Consider the following 24,987-nt stretch of genomic DNA (forward strand, 5'->3'; position numbering starts at 1 on the left):
AGATATGTATTCCCAAGTATCAGTTGTGAGGTGAGAAAGGACTGACCATCTTTCTGCAGATGGTCCTATTCATCACAACGAGGCACACGGGATTATGCATTAATGCACACACTCTATATGTTATTAGCATGCACATTACATGTGAAGGCAGAAGGAATCGACAGGCTTTACAGTTGGATTTGATTTGCTGTCAGGTTTCATCTGATATCGGATCCCTGCAGTCTCTACTGTGAATGATTAAATACTCACCGTTTACGTCACATATCATATATACAGTATATATATCATGCATGCATGTATGTAAGTATGTATGTACGTACATAAATTAATATATAAATATACACTACCGTTCAAAAGTTTGGGATCACCCAGACAATTTCGTGTCTTCCATGAAAAATCACACTTTTATTTATCAAATGAATATAAAATATAGTCAAGACATTGACAAGGTTAGAAATAATGATTAATATTTGAAATATTAATTTTGTTCTACAAACTTCAAGCTCAAAGGAAGGCCAGTTGTATAGCTTATATCACCAGCATAACTGTTTTCAGCTGTGCTAACATAATTGCACGGGTTTTCTAATCAGACATTAGTCTTCTAAGGCAGGGGTTCCCAAACTTTTTAGGCCACGCACCCCCTTCTACATCCCGACCGGGTTCACGCACCCCCAATCCCCCACACTTTTTCTTTGCTCCGAGAAGAGTTGTTGACGGGGGGTGGGGGGGGGGGGGGTGCTAGTGAGCGTGTGCTCACCTGTGTGTGCGGATGTGTCAGCGCGTAACACGGCAGAGCGATGCGCGTTATGGGAGCGGCGGCGCTGGGCTTAGCCCAGAAGAGTGAAGCAGCGAAATGTGTAGACATAGAAACACTCTCAGACAGCAGCTTGCTGTTACGTGCGCCTGCTGCCAGCCTGACTCCGCTGCTTTGGGTGAATGACGTCACGTGCGACCTGGAGGTGTTAACCACTTGTGTGCCAAATCTTTATTTTATTTTATTAACATTCGGGGCTAATTAAAAAACATCCGGGGCTTTAGCCCCGGATGTTTTTTAGCCTAGGGACGCCACTGAGTCTCACGCTCAATGCGTGACACTTGAGAGCCCTGAGAATGTTTAATATTAATTATTACACTATTAGACCGCCATTACATGTTTCCTCTCGCGCACCCCCTAGAGACAGCTCGCGCACCCCCAGGGGTGCGCGCACCACACTTTGGGAATCCCTGTTATAAGACGATTAGCAAACACAATGTACCATTAGAACACTGGTGTGATAGTTGATGTAAAAGGGCCTCTACACCTATGGAGATATTTCATTAGAAACCAGACACTTCCACCTAGAATAGTCATTTACCACATTAACAATGTAGAGAGTGTATTTCTGATTAATTTAATGTTATCTTTATTGAAAAAACATTGCTTTTCTTTGAAAAATAAAGTCATTTCTAAGTGATCCCAAACTTTTGAATGGTAGTGTATATATATATATATATATATATATATCAGTGTTTCCCCTAGGTTTACAGCTTCAGGGGGGCAGGACCGACACAAACACTTGAAACATGTTGGTGTTCACATCCCTGCAAACTCATGAGGGGTGAAAAAGGTGACGACGACGACGACGACGGGGGGGTCATTTACAGATGAGAAGCGTACACAAGCGCTATATATATACTAATGTTATGTTCGCTCGCTTTGGCGGTGCTATATTTTGATGGTTATTAAGTGTGTAGTAGTTAAAGAAAAGACGGTTATGGCTATAGCGCCGTTTAGCTAGCGGATGCTAATTGCGCGCAAGTGTTTTTAGCATCAGTAACCTGGCCTGAGAATTCCGTTCCATTGTCTCTGACGTATATGTCTGTGTTCTGGTTCCGTGACGTCGCGGAGCAGCGAACCAGAGTCTATAACTAGAAGTGATTTCCAGCAGGCTCCAGCGCCCCTTCTGTAAACAGAAGGGCTGCTGGGTACGAAACGCTGACACTGTGCGCTAGCAGTACCACTAGCGGTAGCAGTCATGCTCCGAAGGCCTTCGGAGTGTAACCCCTGTGAGATGTCTCCTGTTCAATGAATCTCCCTGGAGCTGGGCAGGCTGGTAGCAACGGTTTATTCTGCATTCATACAAAAGGACAGGACGTCGTCAGCTTCTGTGGGCAACGGCGCACGCTCCGTTCTCATGAGGAATCCCGAGTCGCTCTCGTTACCCATTTAAATACAGTCACATTAAATAATATACAAAACAGTGAACTAAAGAAACAGTGATCGTATAGTGGATTTACAAGACCATAAAAGAAATGAAAAGGAACAGAAACTGTCTTTCTTAACTAATTAATTATTCATATTTACAACAATTCAATAACAAAGTAATAATAACAACTCACTCATTAATAACACACTCATAAGAACAACACACTGTAACATACCTGCATTCATACAAAAGGGACAGAGGACGTCGTCAGTTTCTGTGGGCAACGGCGCATGCTCCGCTCTAGAGAGACGGAGCCACGTTCGTGTTAGCTAGGTTAGCTACTTTTAACATTTATGACTGGCGACGAAACATATAAAACTAATAATAACCTAATGAAAACATGACGAATACAATCTAAGACAATTACTAAACAAACAAATAAAGCCAGCTCACTTTTCATTCACTATTCCTATCTATTACCCCGATATAGCCCACAGACCCGTTCAGACAGACGTTACCTCATGAGGAATCCCGAGTCGCTCTGGGGATCCCCCACAATCCCTTGCGTCTTGTTATGAACTGCAAGTGCACCTTAACCACAGCAGGTGGCGTAAATTCCATTTTAGCTGGATTTAATGCAGACCAGAGGTGTTAACCACTTGTGTGCCAAATGTTTTTTTTATTTTATTTTTTATTAACATTCGGGGCTAATTAAAAAACATCCGGGGCTTTAGGGACGTCGCCACTGGGGGGGGGACGACGACTTCAATAGTAGGTGGACGAAAATTACAGGGTGGCGGGCGGAGATTTCAGGGTGGCGACACTGTATATATATATATATATATATATAATTTTTAAGGAAATATATATAATTTAAATATATATTATGTGATATATATCTGAGGTTAACAAACCGCTAAGTGCACATTTCTTTATATATATATATATATATATGTCATTTTTAAGTTTTCCCCTTGTTGTTTTAGATGACTTCTATATATTTGTACAAATACTTGGTCGATTTTGAACTGTTGTACAGAAAAGACTAGATGTGGCAACAGAAGCGGCAGATATCTGCATATTGTTACACTTCTAGAAACATAACCATCTCTACCGTTTTTTTATCAAAGTATTTTTTGGAGACCCACAAATTGATAAACCAACGCGACCCAATTCCTAATCGTCCGTATCTGTGGTCGTGATTTTGTGCGTTATTGAACGTTCCTGACAGTCTTCAATGCTAGCCAGTCATATGGAAGAGATGTACGGCTGATGAATCACAACTTTGCTTTATGCTTGTGTTATTGAAAACATATACACATGGTGAATAGATAATAAATGACACCAAATATATAAAGATGGACAAGCTTACAAATGTACGCTGGCCTTTCATCTTTTATTCAATGTTAGTGCACTATAATGATCAGAACGATACGAACAGGCTCCCTCGTGTGGCTGAAAGGTGTACTGCATATATAAATGTTAAGCCGGTGAAGGAAATCCTGCTAATGTTTCCTTTTCTTCTTTTTTCCCCCAGTCTTTGGTAATGGCTGGTCTAAACCATCACATCAATCTTACCTGAAATAGTAAGGAGGGAAGTAAATTGCTCTGATGAACAGTTTTTCACAGAGAGCTGTGAGAGATATTGTTGCTGTGGAAACTGTAAAGCTGTCCTCCAGGCAGTTACAATATGACATGTTCAGCCTCCTGTTCACCCGCCATCCCTTCCACCTTCAATTTACCTCACCTATACACTGGTGGGAGGAGGAAGAAGAGGAGGAGGTGGTGGAAGAGGAGGAAGCTGGTGGTAGCTAAATACCCTGATCCGGACACAACCTCCTCCCCTTCCCCCCCCCCTCGTCCAGTGCTTTGTTTTAAATGGCAGCTGTGCAGCGTCGGAACAACAGTCGGGATAAATTAGCGCAGAGATTATCGGCCTTCACTGAGCGGTTAGCGCGGAGGGCCGCCCGCTCTGCCTTCTGTCCACCGGGGTCTGTCTGATCAACACGTTCTCCTCCCAGCCGCCGCTCTGACTTTATTCACTGTCTTTCCGGTTCAAATGCAGCTACGTGGCACTTTTGAGGTGGGGGGATGCTCATCAAACACTTGTGCGCACGTTTTCGTGGAGCAGAACGGGGAGACTGGTTACCGTGGGAACGCCGTGAGCTCTTCCGTACAGAACTCTGTGGGCGAGAGACACAGAGCAGAGCGGCGGAGAAGAGAGGGTAGGAGTGGGAGCAGCAGCGGGGTGAAAGACAGAAGCGCCGCTGAATGACGGCTCGCTGGGAACGGACGAGGCGCGTCGGAGACGCGCGAACGCTGCGACGTTTGATTCATCGCGCTCTCCGTCATCGGAAAAGTTGGGACGGGGTTCCTCGGGGCCGGTAACCTCGGACAATTAGTCGCGCTTTGAGGCCGAGCTCTGTCTCAGACTTTACACAGGATCCCTTTTGGTGATCGGTGGGGGGATCGTTTTCTTTAATCGCTCCTTCTGTGTCTCCCCGATTGCATTTAAAGGAAGTCAAATGTTCCTTCATTGGATGAATCATATCCGGTTTAAATTAAACACACACACACACACGCGCATGTACGTATAGGGCACAGCAGGGGTGTGCGGCGATGAGTCCTAACTGTAACTGGGCCCCTCCTTGTCAGTGCTTCCGCCTGGCGCTCGACGCCAGACGCCCACTCAGGCAGTCCGCACTGTTGCCAAGCAGTAAGAGATTTAAGCTCACAACGAAAGCAGTTGGTTGTGGAAGAAGTGGTGGAAGGGAACGGGTGGGGGGATTAAAAACACACTTAACTTTAGGCTACGACGGAGCGTGTGTGGTTATCAAACGTCTCTGTCAGCGGGAGTCAGGCGGGTCACGCGCTGGAGGTGGGATGACGCAGTGTGCACCCACACGCTCATCCCATGGACAACATGGAAACGAGGAAGAAGAAGCACACTCTGAAGTGGGTTGTGCCGTGGTGGAATTGGATACACACATTTTCAAATTATACCCCCAGAAAGGCCACGTGGATGCAAATGGCCGTGCTCTCTGGCCGAGGGCTCCTCTACCAAGGTGTGTGTGTGTGTGTGTGTGTGTGCGCGCGTGCGTGCGTGTAGCAAATCAAAGAAGCCACGGCGGCGCAGCCTGACTCTCCCTCCCCTATACATAGTCTCACCTACGCGCTCACACCCCCGTGCCGCCGCGCCGGATCCAACACCAACCAGAACTCCACACGTCCTGTTTCCATTTCACGTTCCTCCTCCCCGCTCTGCCCTCCTCACATCCTTCCCTGCATTCCTCCTCTCTCGATTGTTATGACCCTTGCCCTCCCTCTGTATTCAACCTCGCCCACTCTCGCGGAGCTCGCTCTCCTCCTACTCCTCTTCCTGCCTCCGTCAGCGTAGCGCTCTTTCGTTGCGCCGCGACTTCCTCTCCGCACACTAGCATCACAAACATCCTCTGACCCGCGTTGATTTCATGGCGTTATTATCTGTGCACGCCGGCTAATGACAGAGAGAGAAATGAGCACATACGTGCTTTGTTAGGAGGAGGAGGAGGAGGAGGCATCGCTGCTCGCGGAGCAGAAGTCAGATCCTAGATGAGCACGGCTCGCACTCGCAGCAGTTACCGCTGGTGAAATACAAATCTCGGCGGCGCGAGGCTTCCCCGTGTGTACGCGCACGGCCCACACAGCAGCACTTCTGCCTCTCTTCACATCTCCATCTGAAGCCGATGAGGTCAGCGGGTTCAATTGTTTTTAAATAATACTTGATTGGTACCCAGATGAATTACCGGCACACGCCTCACGCCGTGTGCTTGTAAATGAGGCCCGGGAGTTCTGGAGGAGCGGACTCGTAACCTCCGTGTGCTCTTTGTAAATAGGAACGAACGAGGCGCTGCTGTTCCACACTCTGCAGTTTAACAGCTTGTTCTCATCTAATTGGAACTTTTTTTTATAGCATTTGCGCTAAGCTAACCTGCGTATCCACCTACACGATGACATCCTGAAACGCTGTCGTTTTTTTATTACTCTTCTCGTTTTGAAGTCCTCCCACTTTTGCAAACAGCGGGCTCTGTGTGGTGTTCCAGACTTGTGTCTTCTTTGAGTCAACTTGTGTATTTCAGTCTCAGATCTATGATTGAAGGATAGGAGTTATTAAATATTGAATCTTTGGGCCTGCAAACAATCAATAGTGACATGACCTTTGAGTTGAAGTTGTTAGCAAACAGTTGCGTATTTACGCACCAAGCCGTTACAGAGCAACATTATCAGTCATTTGGAGTCGTGTTTATGTCTAGCCGATAAATGTAAGTCCACTTTTCTACCTATTTTTTTTTAGATCTGTTTTGGTCTCTACGCTCTTGAGAGGAATATGTCACCGTGGCTGAAAATGATCCACTCTGTTGACCAGCTGGTCTGTAACTGTGTTGGTCTGCTGCACAGTGCTAAGCATGTCGTGGACAGTCGGTCTTAAGAGTTCATTTTGCTGAAAATAACTGCCGGTGTTTGAAAACAACTACGGCGGTTGCAAGAATGAACCAAAAACATACAGTTGTGGATCAGACAGTTAAATAATGAACTGAAACTCACTATGAAGCTCTGTATGGCTGAGGGGGGGGGGTCACCTTTTTACTTTGTATCACTATTGAACTAGGTTGACCAGACGTCCTCTTTTCCCCGGACATGTCCTCTTTTTGAGACCTAAAAAATGCGTCCGGCAGGGATTCCAAAAAACGTCCGCGATTTTGCTTCGTTGGATATTTGTGTTTCTCTGGGTCTTTCACAAACTAGTTATTACCCCTTATAAGTTTTGGAAACGGTATCTCGCTTACGTTCCACCTTCTTGCGCGAGCTCTGACTGCAGAGAGAACAGTCACTGGTCGACCGATCTCAGGGTTGCCAGATACACGATAATTATCCTCCAAATACGACCATTTTGAGCCTTTGGTACGATACTTCACCATTTCCAATCTGGCAACACTGGGCACCTTGCCGCCTCCACTAGTTGCATGCTATACACTACTACTACCTCCCCCCCCCCCCCCGAGACGACGTTTCCTCTTTTTCACAAACTCAAATCTGGTCACCCTAATTAAACCAATATTGTTTGACACAGCTATTCTGAAGATATTGATTTGCCGATAGCTGCTTTAAGAAAAGTACTTCATTTCAATTAAGGCCTAAAACTGCTGAGCACTGTAGTTTCTCAAACCAAAACAAGTTTGTACTGTATTCGTATTAGTCGGGGACTGTTTTGAGCAGGAAGGTGTACGTAGGATCGATTTGAAAAGCGGAACATGGAACTCGCTGGTCAACTGTGACCCGCCTGAGTGTTTCGGTGTCTCCCTCCCCGTCTCTCTCTCTCTGCTGCGTCTCGTCTCTCGAGTGTCTCTCCGCGCTGGAGTGACGGAGACTGCGTGTCCTTGACAGCAGCTGGCCCCCGTGAGAAACCATCCATTTACATGCTAATCTCAACCACTGCTCACCCTTCAGCTGCAGATGGAGCATCTCTAATTCCTGCTGGAGTAGAAGGGTTGCAGAGAGGCCTTTTGTGTTGCACTTTGAATTTCTGCATGCATTATAGAGAGTGGTTTCACATTTTCAGACCGGATGAACCGTTCAGGAGACCGGTACGGAGCTGTTACATAATCTCTCGGAGCGGTTGGAAGTTTCTCGTTGGAGAACTCTGGCTGTGAGCAATTTTTTCTGAACGTTTTTTTTGTTTGTTCTGAAACCCGGAGCTCTGCTCTCCATCCTCCGAGACAGCTGTGACAATCTGAGTTGACCTATTTGTGACGGTGTGTCTCGGGAAGACGTTAGTCACCTCGCCGTCGTCACACATCCACCTCTCTTTTTAAATGTGCCACTCATTGTACGACCATTGACGCTGTATTTGTCACTTTCAATGTGCAGCTTCAAATCAGTGCTCTCTCTCTCTCTGTTACTTATTCTCTCTCTGTCTCTGTCTTTCCCTTTCCTTTACTTGTGCTCTCTCTCTTTCTGCTTTGCCGCTGACTGTGTGTGTGTCTGTTTCTCTGCTTTCTCCATGTCTTCTATGTGTGTGTGTCGTCCGTCTCTGGTCCTTCCTGTCAAGTGTCCGGCCGCTGTCTATCTCAGGGCAGCCCGTCTCGGCGCCCACCACTCCCACGGCGGCGGGCGGCGCCGCCCATGCCGCTCAGTTCCCCACCCGTCTGACTGTTCACAGCTTCGTGAGCCTCCATCAGTACTGCTGCCCCTCTACTGACCAAAGCTTACAGCGGGAGGACAGGTAAGGGCAGTGAGTGCAGTACAACTGAAGAGAAACACCCAGTCAACCAATAGAAGACGCCTTGCAACCCACCCGCCAGCAGCCCCCCGGATCACTCACGCAGTCCCCACTGTTTCCTTTCCATTCCATCCTTTCCTGCTTTACTTTCATTCCCACACCCACTCCCAATCCGAACTCAGCGCCAGGCTCCTACCACTCTCACCACTGGCTGGAGTTAGGCTTGAAAAACACAACAGCTCCTTCCAGAGAGCGAGAGGATGGCAGTCATCTTCGCTGAGCCGCGAGACCAAGTGCATCTGGCGAGCTCTCATCCTCTTTTTCCTCTCCTTTCCTTCATTGATCCTCCACCTGACGCCGTTGTCAGACACATCAGCGCATGATGCTCCAACACTGCCACCTAATGGCACGAGACAGCTGTGATGTGCACATGTTCAGTGTATGATACACCCTGCTTTTAAATAAAGATGCCAATTATGTCACTGTTTTAGCTTAAAGGCTTTTCTAGTTTCCAGCTGTTTTTCTTTCTGCTTTTTTCTTTGTATGTCTCATGCTGTTTTTCCACTCTGTCCTCCTCTTTCCTCCTCTCTCTCTCTCTCTCTTGTTTGTCTGCCTACCTTGTGTTCCTTTCTGTGATTTGTCTCGTCCCATGTTGCTTTCCAAGAGAGGAGGGTGAGGACGAGGGTTCCCATCAGTACTGTTGTTCTGCTTCGGGCTGCAGTAGCCCGTCCTCTCGCTGATCCGAGGTGTGACTGACTCACTCGCCCATGTTACCTGTGAAAAGACTATCGCAGTTTTTGCGACCAGAAAACGGAGACCTCACTGTGTATTAAAAAAAGGCGAAATCTCGCCGCATTTTAGCAGGACATAATAGAAATGCATGCAGTGTGTATCCGTCGTGCTACCATTGGTTTCCTCATGTATCATCTGGTCTGTGAAATAATTAACATTTTAGGGAATTTCAATGTTGTCTTTTCTCTCTGTTCTTGTCAGTTTCTTGCAGCCATAACAAGTTGTCAGAACGCATCACCATCGTCTGCTCATTACCGTCGCTCTCACGCATATTTTTTCCCCATTTCTCATCCTTGCAAATAGCTTTAAAATCCCGCCACCACCCATTATGCAATGTCATAGAAGCTAGCCTCTCGATGTAAAGACATTAGCAGTGTGCAGTTTGTATACCATGTTCATTGATTGTTGCTCTGCGTCGGATGGTTTCTGTCTCGTCTTCAATCATGTTTATTCATGACGAGATTTATCTTGTTGCTTTCATTCCGAGCACAATAAAAAGCCTCCACTTCCCGAAGACACTTCACGTCTGTCTTTTAAAGCGTCTAAAGGTTCAATTGTTATTGCTGTAATTGCTCTGTGTTGTTTCAGTCACACTGGAATGTTGCTCGAACACACCCACCATCTCCACCTCGAGCGCCACGCATTCGTCCACAGGCCAGAAATCATTACATAAATCCTATTTCCAGTTATATATTGGTTGTTTGGGGTGCATAATCCTCGATTGTTAATGCTTAGCCCCGCATAACACACAGTATGTACACTTTCTTTTTCCATAGCATATTGCTATAGCTGAACCACAGAACTCATAATTGACATATCCAACTAGAGTTTAGAATACTTTTTGCATTTTATTTTGCAGACGATTCTCCTTTGACAGTAGTGTCTTTCAGAAGAAGCTAAGAAACCTGCTCTTTTCTTCCAAGGCCATTTCAAACAAATCTTTCAACTAAGAGCTACATGTGTCCATCTCAACGGCTTTAACTCGAGTCCCCGTGTGTCCTTGTCCTTCCCTCTGCATTCACGTTGACGACACAGACGTCCAGCTTAACCACAAGCTAAAGATAAAACACCAAACGTCTTTTATTTTTCTCAATCCACTTGTTCTCAATAAATACAAATGCACCTCTTCTGTGTCTCTTTGTCTGGTCCTGTTTGTGTTTATAGGGGGTCGGGGGGGTCGATGTAATATAATAAAAGTGACTGTGCATGTTTTAGTGATCTGCTGTAAGAGGAAAGCTGGGCAGAGAGAGAAAAGTTCATAGCTGTCAAGAATGCAGCCTGTACAGCTTTGCAGGGCGAGCAAGAGTGTGTGTGTGTGTGTGTGTGTGTGTGAGAGAGAGAGAGAAAAAAGAGTGCAAGAGAGTGAGACAGTCACACAGAGAGAGAGAGAGGGTGTGTTTGTGGTTTGTTTTTACACTGCTCCAGTTTAGTGTGGGACTTTTCTCTGACAGTAGCAGCATGGTAAGAAAACTGCCTTTTTCCCCCTCACTTTTATATAACTTGCATACAAAAAAATAGCATTTTGATGACGTGTTTGTGTACCGCCTACGATATGTGGTTTGAGCTGTCGATCACCAGTTTGGGCTGAGCATGTAATAAAGTAAAAAGGTGTCAGTGGATTATTCAGGTTAGTTTGTACAACGTGTGTTTTTAAAAGAAAGAAACCATTCAGAAATGAAAAGGAGAGGTAGCCGTAAGTCCACACGAAGGATCACATACCTGCGGATGATGTCACCCTGTACGAGCGTACACGAGTAGAGCTTAAAGTGTGAGGGTTCGGTCTCGGCCGACACGGGGACGGCTGTGTCGGGTGAAGGTAATGGGTTTCATCGACGGATCACTGATGGGATGAGTGCAGGCAGAGCGGCGAGGTGGCCTGAGCGGCTCAGCAGGAGTGCAGGCACGGGAATCCTGGGCAGAGGGAACGGGGGTTAGTAAGAAGTCAAACACAATGTGAAGTACGAGAGTGATTGAAAATCCTAGAGAGGCCGAGAGTCTAAGCACCGCTGGAAACGGTGAGATGATCTGGCACCCGGAGAGAGGGAAGCCGGGGTGTTTTAACAGGAAGGATCTGATGATGTGATTGAAGTTGCTGGAGATGAGGCCAGGTGGTGGAAGCCAAACCCATGGCAGGCACACACACACACACACACACACAATAGGGAACGAACAGGAGACCCAAGAGACGCAGGGAAAAGACAAAAAGGACATGAGTCAGGGCCGAGCCGTGACAATAAATGCTTCTTTGAAAAAATATTTGTTATGTTATTTTCATTTTGGAGGGTCTGTCAACGACAATGGAAGTCTGCAGGCAGCAGTTTGATGTGAGCACAAGGAGAACTCAGCTGTACAAAAGCTGCAAGAGAATCTATGATAAAAAGGTTAAAATAATGCAATGGAAACTGGCTTAATATTGTGTCTCTTTCCACAACACAGAAGAGATAATTCAGTTCAGCCGCCTCTTGATATAAGTCGTATCTCTTCTTTCTCCTCTCCTTCGTGTGCCAGAGATCATGTGATAATGATGTGCTTACAAAACACTGCTGATGTCCAGATACTTCCCCTCTGCAGCAGACCTGCAAACAATACAGCAGTCCAAACGTGTGTGTGTGTGTGTGTGTGTGAGAGAGTGAGTGAGAGACAGAGTCTGAGAGAGTGTGTGTGAGAGCGAGAGAGAGAGAGAGAGAGTCTGAAAGTGTGAGAGTGTGAAAAAGAGAGTGAGAGTGTGAGAGAGAGAGAGAGAGAGGGAGGGAAGTGGCAGAAGAGTGTTGGCGGTGGAGGAATGCTCCGATCCGACCCATGAATGATTTGATTGTTTCCTCTCAGTTTGCTCATTTGAAAGAATGGGATCACATGTGAAGACAACGCAGATTGTTCCGGCAGTACATGCTTTGTCATGACGGAGAACATCAGTCACACAGTTTTAAAGTCTTGACACTGTTCGCGTAGATCTTGCCGTCGGCCCCTTCTGCTCCTCCTCTGTTCGTTCACAGTCCACATGAGTCATGGTTTCTTATATTGGCGGATACGCTTTGGAACAAACGGCTCAACTGACACAAAAGTTGGCGATAAAGAGAGGAGACGGAAAGAGACGGCTGCTCTGTGGAGGTGAGTCCACAGACAGATGCAATGATTGGCCCCTCTGTGGCAGGCGGCGTGAAAGGGTAATCCCCCGGTCTACTTGTCCTGCTGCGAGTTCGATGGCACAGTCAGACCGACTGCCACTCTTTTTCACACACACACACACACCTGTCATCGCATCAATATTATATGAGCGAGGGACAGGAGGCAAGGGACTGCATGGACACCCTCATTCCCATTTCAGTCTCTCTCACTGCAGCTCGTCGATCCCGGCCTTCGTCTTTAATCACAAGGCTTTCGGCGATGACTTCCCTGTTTATTAGATTTCAACCATCTGCTTCGGCTCCAATTAAAGGGTTGGAGGTATGGTGACGCTCTTGGGCAGGTCTTTATGAGGGAGCCTCTAGAGAGAAGCTCTCTCTCTGGCGCTGTAACAGGAATACTGGGGTTTCTTCCATTAGTAATGAGGTGCAGATGCCAGCTGCGATATGGTCACACTCATGTTTTACACAGCAAACTTTGTACTCGTATATCATCATCCTCATCCTCGCCTCTCACCGCGTGGCTCTCGCTGCGGGCAAAAAGCAAGCGATGCTCTTGTTTTACGCACGTACGCTTGGAGGCGGCTAGCGAGGGCTCGCACGAGGGGGAAGAAATCAATCGATCATTTTATTTATTCTATCTTCAAATACTTCACCGAACTTGGAGAGTTTTAACAGGCGTCTCCGAACTCGCCGACTTTCCTCCCAAAGCTCGAAATGCTACGTGTCGACTGGAGATGAAAAGCGGTTGTGGAGCCGCTGATGAAAAGCTGTATTTTCATGTTCCTGGTAGGAAGTTACAGTGAAGCTTGTGGCTACCTGTTGGCACTGCCCAGAGGCTCGTTTCCATTCCTTAAAAGGAGCAGTTGGAAGCAGCTCTGAAGATGACATCATTTTCTATTCACACAGTTTGGAGGAAATCTGTACAAACGTCCATGTTTAGACAATCTGTACTTTCATGGTTTACGGATGTATTCTGTAACGCTATCTATGTTTTCAAGAAGTATTATCATTCACAACCTGTGGAGCATCTTTGTCACCCACCTCACTGGTGATAACAGTCAACACATTGTCATGGCAACTACACTTCTCATCCTAACAACTGCCTCACCGCCCACAAGGTCCCACGGCAACCGTCACCAAGCAACCCCCTCCCGCTTCTCAGTTTCTCTATTTAAGGAGCAGAGGAGGAGGAATGATAAGTGATGCTGCACACAAAAAGAAGAAGCATTTTCAACAGTAACTTGTTGCTCAATATTAATTTGCACAAAATGGAAAGCTAAGGCATTCAAACAGTATATATACAAATATATATACATATATAAATATATGTATATATATACACATATATACATGTGTGTGTATATATATATATACTGTTTGCATATATATATATACATATATATGTATGTATATATACATGTTTATATATATACATGTGTATATATATATATGTATATATGCATATATATATGTATATATACTGTTTGCATGCCTTAGCTTTCCAATTTCAGAAAATTAAGTTATTATTGGAAATCCTTCTTTGTATACTATATATACATGTATAAACATATATACATGTATATATATGTGTGTATATATAAATAAATGGATATATAGATGTATATGCATATATATATATATATATATGTATACATATAGATGTATATATATATAAATGCATATGTGGAGTTACTGTTGAATTTTACGACTACGTTGTGGTTATATGTGCTTTCCTGCAGATGTCAGACTTGTAACTTTTTTTTAATCACTGGGCTTTTGCATGACTCGTGAGTTATGCAACACAATGGAGTTGTCCTCAGTGAACAATCCTCAACAATAACTTAGCCAGGTCATGTGTTGCTTGGAGGCACAGGATGTCCAGCTGACATACCTTACATTGTACAGCATGTTGCCCTCTGTCCACTCCGAGGAGTCGTGCTAAAGGTACTGACAAGTGGTATGTTTATGTTGCAGCATCACCTGCGGGACCAAAACTAACACATGTAAATGCCTGCGGGTTATTTCCTTCCTGAGTCACTTTTTTCTCTCCATGTCCTGTTTCTAGCCGGCTAAACACGAACACAGGAAGTCCAGTGGAATAGCAACAACACAATGAGGGAAGGAGGAGGGCATTAGCTCAAAGCCAACATGGTTACAGTCAACAAGGCATATTTTTTATTTTCACCCTCTTTGGTCGTCTGCATTATTAATCTGTGACACAAAGTAAGTTTCTATGTGATGAATGTAATGCTCCCACACATCCCTACCCCTGGCTCTACTCTCTGCCTTGTATGGGACCGCTCACAGAAGGGGGTGTGGCTAACACAAGGAGGAAATGTAGGCAGCAGCATGTGACTAGTTGTCCAGCCGAACACACATTGACTGAGGGTGGATTTGGTCCGGGCAACAACCGGGGACACAGGAGGCTCTCTGGACTTACTTTGAATCCTGAAACTTTTTGGGGATTTCTCCTCTGTTGACTGCAAATAGGACTGTTTTCATTTGAATCCAGCTCAACTTTGTTGGTGACTTGTTTGAAAATCTTAGCTGCTTACTTTAACACCTGTGTGGCAGACTGAGTGAGAGTGCATCTGAGAGGTAATGTGCTTTGACGATATTTCACTGGGAGCTGAAGTGATACGTAAAAACCTGGTCTTTCCTGTCCAGTAAGAGGGGGAAAAGAAAGTGAGAAGCAGGCAAAGGCACCGCATAACCACGGCTTGGCTGAACGTTGTAGTATATTAACCCGTCCTCCTGACTCAATAAAGGAAGGACAGTCGATGTTGTCAGATGGCTTTGAAAACGACAGGAATTCACAAGTGACACAAGTTCACCATGAGTTCCACCAAGAGATGGTTAGCTCCTCGCTGCTCTAAACTGTACATGTAAGTCCTTATATGTAAACTGTTAACGACTATTCCATGTAATTCAGTGACACTGAACTTACGCAATCATTACATTTGTCAAAACCTCAAGTGTTTGGTGTGACATTCTGCTCGTATCTTTTCCTCCTGCAGTGTGGAAGGCTCCCAGTGTCCGGAGACGGGCGCTCACAAAGACATCCAGACGCCACTCAGTCAGAAACCGTACCTGCGCGGCTCAGAGCGCTACACTGACAGCAGGACCAGCAGCGCACCCGCCGCCGGTCCCAAGGACCCTTCATGCGTGTCCGCCTCCAGTTCAGCCAGCTTGGCCTGGGCACTGCGAACGCGCCACCAACCGGCGAGTCTGGCCCTCCGCAAGCAAGAGGAAGAGGAGAACAAGAGATGCAAGGTCCTTTCAGACAGCTATGAGCTCTCGACGGATCTGCAGGATAAGAAGGTATCGATGCCCGACGCTTGCGTTCTTTGCCGTTACCCAGAAGCCACTAGCACCAGCGAACATCAATTCAGATGATGGATTCCATTCAGTTTTCTCGCGTGCTTCTTTTTCTTTGCCAGGTGGAGATGCTGGAGAGAAAGTACGGCGGCTCCTTCGTCAGTCGCAGAGCAGCGAGGACCATTCAGACGGCCTTCAGGCAGTATCGCATGAACAAGAACTTTGAGCGCATCAGAAGCTCGGCGTCAGAGAGCCGCATGACACGCCGCATCATCCTGTCCAACATGAGACTGCAGTATTCCTTCGATGAGCGGCAGCCTCAGCAGCAGGCCCAGACGCAGACGAGCTTCACCCACAACGTGGCCATCGGGCCTCCTCATACCCCCGACCCGAACCGACCGGGAGACTACACCCACTTAGAGGACTCCTTTTCCAAACAGGTGACAGTGTTCATGTTTTTATTGGCTGTAACTCTTTATGACACAAAAGTCTCAAAGGTCTTTACGGTGATCACGGCACCACTATCGCTTTTCAATCCTCAAAGCATGCTATAGAAACTGAATACGATGTTACAGATGAACCGTCGTGACATCTTTTACTTCCTGGCACGAGGGATGCTGAACGCCTTGTGTCCCCGACAGGTCAAGTCCTTAGCTGACTCCATAGACGATGCCCTCACCTGCCGCGCGGGCCGCGATGACTCCCAGGAGGGCAGCAGGGAGGGTGGAGGCCTGAGTGAAGACTTTGGGGAGTGTGTGTGGAGCAGCAGCAGCAACCCCTCCTCCCAAAGAGGTGTGGGAGGACGAGCCAGGGCAGCCGGAGGAGGCCTCAGTATGCACGGCGACAGCACCGCCACCTCGTACAGCGACGTCACCCTGTACATGGACGACGGCATGCCGACGTCCCCGCTGTCCCTCGATCGGGCGCCCAGCAGCACGGACACGGAGTACTGGGGCCCCGGCGGTGGTGTCGGAGGGCGTGAGGACAGCAGGGACACCGAGGGAGGGGGCAGCAGCAACAGTCGGCGCAGCACCCCGTGCACCGAGTGCAAGGACTACCGTCTCAGAGGCGCCCATCTGCCTCTCCTCACCATCGAGCCGCCCAGCGACAGCTCCGTGGACATGAGCGACCGCTCCGACCGCGGCTCTCTGAACCGGCAGCTGGTCTACGAGCAGGAGCCGGGCGTCGGGGCGTGCTCCCCTCAGGGAACCCTCAAGCACTCCCCTGCCACAGGCACGCGTCCTCCCTCCACAGCAGCTGCCCAGGGTCAGACCCGGGCCCCCGGCAGACCCGTACCCACGCACATTCCTCAACAAGTGGCGGCACACCATCACCACCACCCCGTCCACCACCACCAGTACGCGGACACGCCGTCGTCGTCGTCCTCCCCCCAGCAGCCCCCCACCACCCCTCTGTCCTCCTCCTCCTCGACGGCGCTGCCCCCCGGCGGCCTGGAGGAGCCGTGCTGCTCGGACGGGGACAACGACTCGCTCAACTCCACCACCAACTCCAACGAGACGGTCAACTGCAGCTCCGGCTCCTCGTCTCAGGACAGCCTGCGGGAGCCTCTGCCCCCTCTGGGGAAGCAGACCTACCAGCGAGAGAGCCGCCACAGCTGGGACTCCCCGCCTTTCAACAGCGACGTGGTGCAGAGACGCCAGTACCGCATCGGTCTCAACCTCTTCAACAAGTGAGATGCTTGTCGTATAATACACCAAAAATGCCTATTGGAGACCATTTTTATGGCGATTATACAATTAAACTGCCTGGAGGTTGTCGTGAGATGGTTCTTTTCCATTGCCTGTAGGAAGCCAGAGAAAGGGATCCAGTACCTGATCGAGAGAGGTTTCGTATCGGACTCTCCAGTCGGGATTGCTCGCTTCATCTTGGAGAGGAAGGGCCTCAGCCGGCAGATGATTGGAGAGTTCCTGGGAAACCGACAGAAGCAGTTCAATAAAGATGTGTTAGAGTGAGTATGGGAGTACAGAAGTTGTTTTTTTAACCATTCGGATGCATGTTTAGTCCAAACGCACATCAGGATAAGCACACACCACATTTCATCTCACATGTTTCCTACCAAGTCTAAATGGATGCAACCTTGAGGCGGACCCAATGCCCTCCACACACACACACACACCGGCATGGTTATAATATGCGCCATGATGAATGAGAGGTGAGACCGTGACCTCTGCTGTGTGTGTGTGTTTCAGCTGTGTGGTGGATGAGATGGACTTCTCGGGAATGGACCTGGATGATGCTCTCAGGAAGTTCCAGGCACAGATCAAAGTTCAAGGAGAAGCCCAGAAGGTGGAACGGCTCATAGAAGCTTTTAGGTTTGTACGTGTTGAATACGGTGTGTTTACAATAGAGATGGGCCTCAGTGATAATCAGCTCAAGACGCACTGAATTCTATCAACAGTGGCTGGAGTACCAAAACATAAATGTTTGAACATGCTGTTTCTGTCCCTTATTCAGCCAGAGATACTGCGTGTGTAATCCAACGCTGGTTCGGCAGTTCCAGAACCCAGACACCATCTTCATCTTAGCCTTCGCCATCATCCTCCTCAACACGGATATGTACAGTCCCAACATCAAAGCTGAGCGGAAGATGAAGCAAGAGGATTTCATCAAGAATTTAAGAGGTGCTACAGGACAGAAATAACTCACACACTTGATTTACAGACTAGGCTGTTGTCATTGTGTTTCCATCATGCTGTCTATGGATGTTAGTATGCATCGGATTAATAAGGAGTGTTTGTCCAGTTGAAATTTTAAAAAGACATATGCTCGTTAAACTATTTGTCTTGTGTCTCAGTTGAGAAGAATTCAGAAACCAAAAGGGAGAAATGAATTGTACATTTATTTTTCATGACGCCGCCCCTTTGATTTAGCATTATGTCGACCGAATCGCTATCCATCGATATAGACGGGGACTTATTTTAATACAGCCAATCAAATCTTGCGTGAAGTCGTCATGTCAGTGATCTCTCAGAGGCCGAGCGGAGCGCAGCCTTTGATAGAAACACAACAAAGGAGCCACTGGCTCTGAACAACAACAACACACATTCATTTTCCTGCTCCGCTCTCGTTCTTCTTTCACTTACAGACATGAAAACACATCTTCTCACGTTCACCGTGGAAAAGTGTCAACTTGTAGGCTCAGATGGCCGTGACATGCATGCTACACCACATATTTGTATAAAATATCTCGATATCTATTTCCCCTTAAACCTTTTTTCCCTCTTTTTAATCATAAGAAACACTATCAACAAAACATCTTGTTGCCACTTGTGTGTGAAACTGTAAAAATCACAAGACTTTTTGCATCAGATACATGTATAATGTAGTGATTTGTTCAGTGCAGTTGCGAAAAACATCCTTTCCTAAAGCCCTCCCTACCCCTGTCTCCACGCCAGGCGTAGACAATGGCCAGGATATACCCAGGGACCTGCTGGTTGGGATCTATCAGCGGATACAGAAATGGGAGCTGCGGACCAACGATGACCACGTGTCACAAGTGCAAGCAGTGGAGAGAGTCATTGTGGGCAAGAAGCCTGTGAGCAAAATACAGGACTTTGTAATATGTTGTCACTACTTGTTAAAAGTTTATTCATTTGTACTGTATTTCTCTATATAGGTGCTGTCCCTCCCGCATCGTAGGCTGGTATGCTGTTGCCAGCTCTATGAGGTCCCTGACCCCAACAGGCCGCAGAGGACCGGGGTGCACCAGCGGGAGGTTTTCCTCTTTAATGACCTTCTGGTGGTAAGACTCACATTCATCACTTTTTAAGACTAATAACAACACATCTATTTCATTTGAAAGACCCTCTGAAAATACATCCCATCTATCTGTCCCATCAGGTGACCAAAATCTTCCAGAAGAAGAAAACCTCAGTGACTTATAGTTTCAGACAATCGTTCCCTCTGGTTGAGATGCAAGTGCACATGTTCCAGAACTCATGTAAGAAGACATTTTAACTAAACTGTATTACCCTGTATGATTATTATTATTATCATTATTTGTATTATTATTATTAATATTAATATTATTAATATAATTATAATAATTAATTATTATTAATAATAATAATATGAATGCTGCAATACTTAATATTTCAGTTATGGGTGATTTAGCATTTTAATTTTGGATTGGAAACGATGGATTTGTCCTTTGCCGATGAAAGTATTGCAATATACGAATATCATCAGTGGGCCATGGGCTCAATCCCCAGGGGGTCCCCTCCCCCGGTGATAGACAGGGACTTAACAGGCATTTATTTAAATGAAAATCTTTAATATTTATTTTTCTGTGTTTGCATCTCTTAGACTACCCTCATGGTATCCGCCTGACCTCAGCACTCCTGGGTGATGAGAGGAAGGTTCTTATCGTCTTTATGGCACCCAGTCAGCAAGACCGAACCCGCTTTGTTAGCGACCTCAGGGAGAGTATTGCTGAAGTGCAAGAGATGGAGAAATACAGAGTGGAATGTAAGTACCCCACCTGCTGGTCATTACTGTGAACTATGACTTTAGTGGGCATGATAAAGCGTTCTACATCAGGTAAAGAGTGCTGGTGGTGTCGGTATCTGGCGTATTCTTCTCTGCATCGTGTCTCCCTCTCTTTTTGAATTCCCCTGTGCCCTTTGTGTGTACTTACAGCGGAGCTGGAGAAACAGAAAGGTGTGATGCGGTCCAGCTTGCTCACTGGAGGTGTGGTTGGAGGCGTTGGTGTGAAGAGCGATGTTGTTAATGGCACCCTGGGAAGGACCAGTTTTGATGACAGCTGCTTAGTGGGTGAAGGTCTCAAACGCACGGTGCTCAGCTCATCTCTCAGGGACCTATCGGATCCAGGTGAGGAAACATCAGGGACATTAATTCCGTTTCCTTCCTGTCCGCTGGGTTGAAATGGGCAGCACAGCTTTCACGTGGTTTTTGATCCACTGCTACATTCTGTTCATCTTTTCACTGACATCAAGACACAGCTTATGCAATTCCTATCTTTTTCCAAAACACGTGAACAAACTTTCCGATCTTTGGCTCCTTGCTAACCTGTCCTCTTCCTGGCGGGGTGCAGGGAAACGTGGTCGCAGTAACAGTGTTGGTTCTCTGGACAGTACCATGGAAGTAAGTCTCAAAGACTAGATGTTGTCCTGTAACACGTCCCCTTGCTGGTCCTTCATCTTCCCGAGCACGCTCAGCTTGTGTCCAGTGTGCTTATAGACGGTGTGCGTGTGTCCGTACAAGTGTCCTCGTGTGCCTGACCTGCACTGACACCCTTTGCATGGCTGTGTGTGTTCAGTCCTGCCCAAGCATGTCCTTCACCTCCAGATACAACTGTGTCCCGTGTGTGATGACGTAAGTGGGAACGGAGGCATTCGTGCGATCCTTCAGGCACCTTTCTAAAACATGATGACGCTCTATATTCTCCCAGGGCTCCATCATTAGCAGCCCACAGCCTCACCAGCGCTATCCGGTGCCAGGCGTGTTGCCGGGCTGCTACGCAACAGAAGACTTTCGGCCTCATCGCCCCATCCTGAGCCCCGGATCGGGGGTGGGGGGTGGGCCGGGGCAACAACACAACACTGCTGGGACCGGAGTTGGGGGACTCTCCAGCAGTGCAGAGAGAGCAGGAGCGGGGAGCGGGCCTGGGGGGAGCAGCAGCAACAACAGCGGCTCCTTCCTGGGTTCCCTATTCGGCAGCAAACGTGCCAAACCACCAGGGCCCCTTATTCCACCGGGGCCACCGTACCCCGCACCTGTACCCCCACCGACGACGGGAGGGCCCCCTCCTCACTCCCCTTCATCGCTGTGCCAGATGGACGGGGGCCCTTCCAAGATCCAGGCGCTGCACGCACAGTACTGTCACGTGGGAGCCGTGCAGCCCCCGCCACCGTACTACCATCACCATCGCTACCACGTGCAAACTGTCCCGCCTCCTTTGCCAGGCATGCCCCCTCATTCTATGCAGAGATGCCCACTACCCTGCCGCCCACCGCTTGGCCCCCCACACGGGGGGCACCCGCAGCTGGCCCATCTCTCCCAGCTCTCCCAGCATGGGCTTCCGGTTCGCTACGCCAACATGGTGGTGGGATGTCCCCCACCCCTTTCTCCTCTCTCCCAACATTCCCAGAACCCACAGTTCGCCCTGTACCACGCGCAGCCTCCACACTCTATCAGAGGGGGCGGCGTCCCTGGCCCCAAACTCCCATTAACCATGTCTCACTCCTACCCGCACCCACACGCACACTCCCAAACCCACCCTGGACACGTGCACACGCCACACCCAGCCAGCCACTCCACCCATCAAACACACTTCATATTCGGCACCCTGCCCCACAACCTTCCGTCCGCCTCCGTCAATGCGCATCACGCGGTTTCCGCCGGCCCGTATCTGCCCCAGTACCCTCCGCTTTCATCTATCCCCCCTCCCCCACCACATTCCCCTTTACCCCCCCCTTTGTCCCCCCTTACCCCTCTTACACCTCTCTCCCCTCTCCCCCCCCAGCACCCAGGGCAGCCTCAGCAGGGGCTGCAGGTGACGGGTGCTGGAGTGACAGGCACAGGGGGCAGCTCGAAATCCAAGCCTATCAACCGGATAAGTACCGTGGTGTGAGCAGGATGTGGGGCCCCAGGGGTCAGAGGTCAGATTATAGAGTGGAGGAGGTTGGCAGAGCGAGGCCTAGGACCAAGTCTGCCCGGACAGAAAGTAACAGCAGCAGCGCGAGTGACAAGAGGAAACGCAGTTTGCTTCGTCTCTGTTACTTTCACCTCCGTTTCCCACATATGTAGTTGGAAAGAAAGAGCACAGCTAGAGTGCGTACATCTTTGAAACCTGCACACACAGAAACACACACACACGCACGCACATCCAAATGTATAAACACTCCACACAAAATATTTTAAAAAGCCTATAGCCATATAATTTAAGATGAAACTAAATCTATATCAAGATATATTGCCTCAGTTGTAATTGTTTAAAGTCTAGTTGAGGCAGTATGAGACATGTACAGTACCAAAATATGATAATGTGACACAGGAAGAGAAAACAGACCATATATATATACAGTATATATATAGTATATATATATATGTATATATATATCCAGCTGCTTACATGGGGATGTAAATAAAGACAAGAGCACCAAATGCATTCCAGGGGAGTTTGACATTAAAAACAGCAGAGAGTTGCAAAAACAATGTCCCTTGACTTTGCAATAATGTACTTGGCTTCACGATGTCTCTGTCCACTTTTGCAGGTTCCACTTTGCTGACAGGCATCTTTTTTTCTAAACAAGACCTCAGATATGTTGCTTTGTCTTACATTTTTAAAACCAATGCACGGTTTCCTGACAGTCTTTTGCTTAATGGTCTTTTACATGTCAACAGGAGCCACCTGGCTTTATAATGCATTCCTTGTGGGGTATGGGGAAATTAATGATACAATCAATAATATATTTTGAATGTTTCTGAAGCTTCTTGTCGTTTTATCGATATTATAATATACCTGCTATGAGTATGATGAATATTGTACAATATTTGTTTTGATCAGTGATTAATTATATCAGCAGATGTTTGTACATGGTTATAGAGAGTATATGCACATATAAATCCCCTGTTTGCCAAAACCACCAGAGGCTGTTCCGATATGTGGAGTGTAATTTATTTCCATAGTACCATTGATGTTCATTGTTTTAATATTATTGGTTGTTAAAAAAAAAAGAATGAGGTTTAGTTTTGTTAAAATTGATTTGAACACAATGTTCAAATGTCCTCCTTTTCTGTTTAGTTTGATGTGAGCAGACAGGTGGCATACTTTCTCAATTGGGGTGACTAACAAAACTTGAATTTAAAGAATGGATTTGAGTTCATATTTCATATATATATATATATATATATATATTAAAGAGGCTCCCAGTATTGGGGAAAAAGGCTTGACTGTGGTTATGGGAATTGAAGAAAAAAAAGTTGTTGTGGACGAAGCCATTTCCTCGTAGTTATACTATATCATCTGTTCTCACTAACTCGCAGTCATCCGATTTAGCCATTTTGTGTTTTTCTCTGTTTTGAAGAAGCACGCTTACACGCTGTTTTGTGGTTTTGCAAACGTGATGTCTTAAGTCAGACACGGCCTTCTTCGTATCCTCCCTCTTCTGCCTCTTTTAGAAATATCTTGTTACATTTTCTGATGCCATGGCATCCCGCTTAGGGCTTCTTGTTTGAAACCGTAACAAGTCGAGATTGTAAAATAGCCGACATAATGTATTTCCCCTTGTGTAAGTGTTACCCCTTTTGCTACGGCAACTGTAATGAGCACTGATGTCACTTACCTTCAGTGCCATTGATTACCAAGGGAAAACTACATATAATCTGATTTAGGATGGGATGATGGGACATGATGGGAATGAGGACAAAGTGCAGAAATCAAAGTCACAAACTATTCAAAATGAGATGGCAAAGTTGAAGATCCTCAACAAAAAGATGTTAAGGAGGTTTGGAGATAGTCAAGAATGTCAGATGAAGATTTTCTAAGTATATGTTGGCGAGCTTTTTCTTTTTCTTGTGTCCTTTTATGACTTGCATGAATATACCTGCCCTTATTGAATAGATTGTATTGTAAAAATCTGAATGTACATATTATAGGCTTCTATACATATGCTTATCATAACTATGGGATGAACTACTCCCATTCTGTATTCAGGTGCGTGCATGTGAGTGTCATACGTCTGTACGTATAAAAGAGGGGCGGAGATAGGAGATGTTGGCCACAAGGAATGTTGATTTAGTTTTATTTTCTTATTATTTCTGACTGAAGGTGAGCGAATGAGTTACCATGATATCAATTAAAGCCTAAAAGAAGTCTATATTTTGGTGCAGTTATTGATTTCATTTAAAACAAATGATTTTATTTTTTTTCTTTACGTATGTATTATGTGTACTGAAAGAAGAATAGAGAATTGAGATGTGAATATTTATTGCTTCTGATAAATTAAAGTGTCCTTGCAGTGAATTGGTCTCTGTGTACTTTTTGTAACCGAAAACATGTTTCTACAATTAATTAGCTCAAAGTAATGAACGCTATATCATATATATCTTACATAACCACACAAGATAAAGAGAAGTATGACAACTACAAGATCTATTTGAGACGTAGGCTGCTTTTCATATCAACTCTTCACAGAAGCCATTTTTTATTATAAAAAATGTTGCATAATACCAGAACCGCCCCCCACACACACACACACACACACGAGGCCTACGTTATGCCACATTAAATGTATATTGAGCTTCCTAGCCTGTAATCAATTGA

At 46.6% G+C, this 24,987-nt stretch overlaps 1 protein-coding gene across 1 annotated transcript in view; it reads left to right on the top strand.

Moving 5' to 3' along the window:
• The window catches only part of iqsec2b (IQ motif and Sec7 domain ArfGEF 2b), a 31,011-nt gene extending 6,324 nt beyond the window's left edge, over positions 1 to 24,687 (top strand). The window contains 14 exon segments of the mRNA XM_056422497.1: positions 15,380 to 15,683; positions 15,803 to 16,120; positions 16,322 to 17,370; positions 17,488 to 17,649; positions 17,891 to 18,013; positions 18,156 to 18,322; positions 19,097 to 19,236; positions 19,318 to 19,443; positions 19,542 to 19,641; positions 20,007 to 20,168; positions 20,340 to 20,531; positions 20,755 to 20,804; positions 21,112 to 22,173; positions 22,176 to 24,687. Of these exon segments, the coding sequence (XP_056278472.1) occupies positions 15,380 to 15,683; positions 15,803 to 16,120; positions 16,322 to 17,370; positions 17,488 to 17,649; positions 17,891 to 18,013; positions 18,156 to 18,322; positions 19,097 to 19,236; positions 19,318 to 19,443; positions 19,542 to 19,641; positions 20,007 to 20,168; positions 20,340 to 20,531; positions 20,755 to 20,804; positions 21,112 to 22,173; positions 22,176 to 22,469 (4,249 nt within the window). The 3' untranslated portion in view covers positions 22,470 to 24,687.
• Positions 24,688 to 24,987: the final 300 nt, after the last annotated feature.

This window comes from Pseudoliparis swirei, chromosome 9 (assembly GCF_029220125.1).
Source record: "Pseudoliparis swirei isolate HS2019 ecotype Mariana Trench chromosome 9, NWPU_hadal_v1, whole genome shotgun sequence".
NCBI lineage: Eukaryota > Metazoa > Chordata > Actinopteri > Perciformes > Liparidae > Pseudoliparis > Pseudoliparis swirei.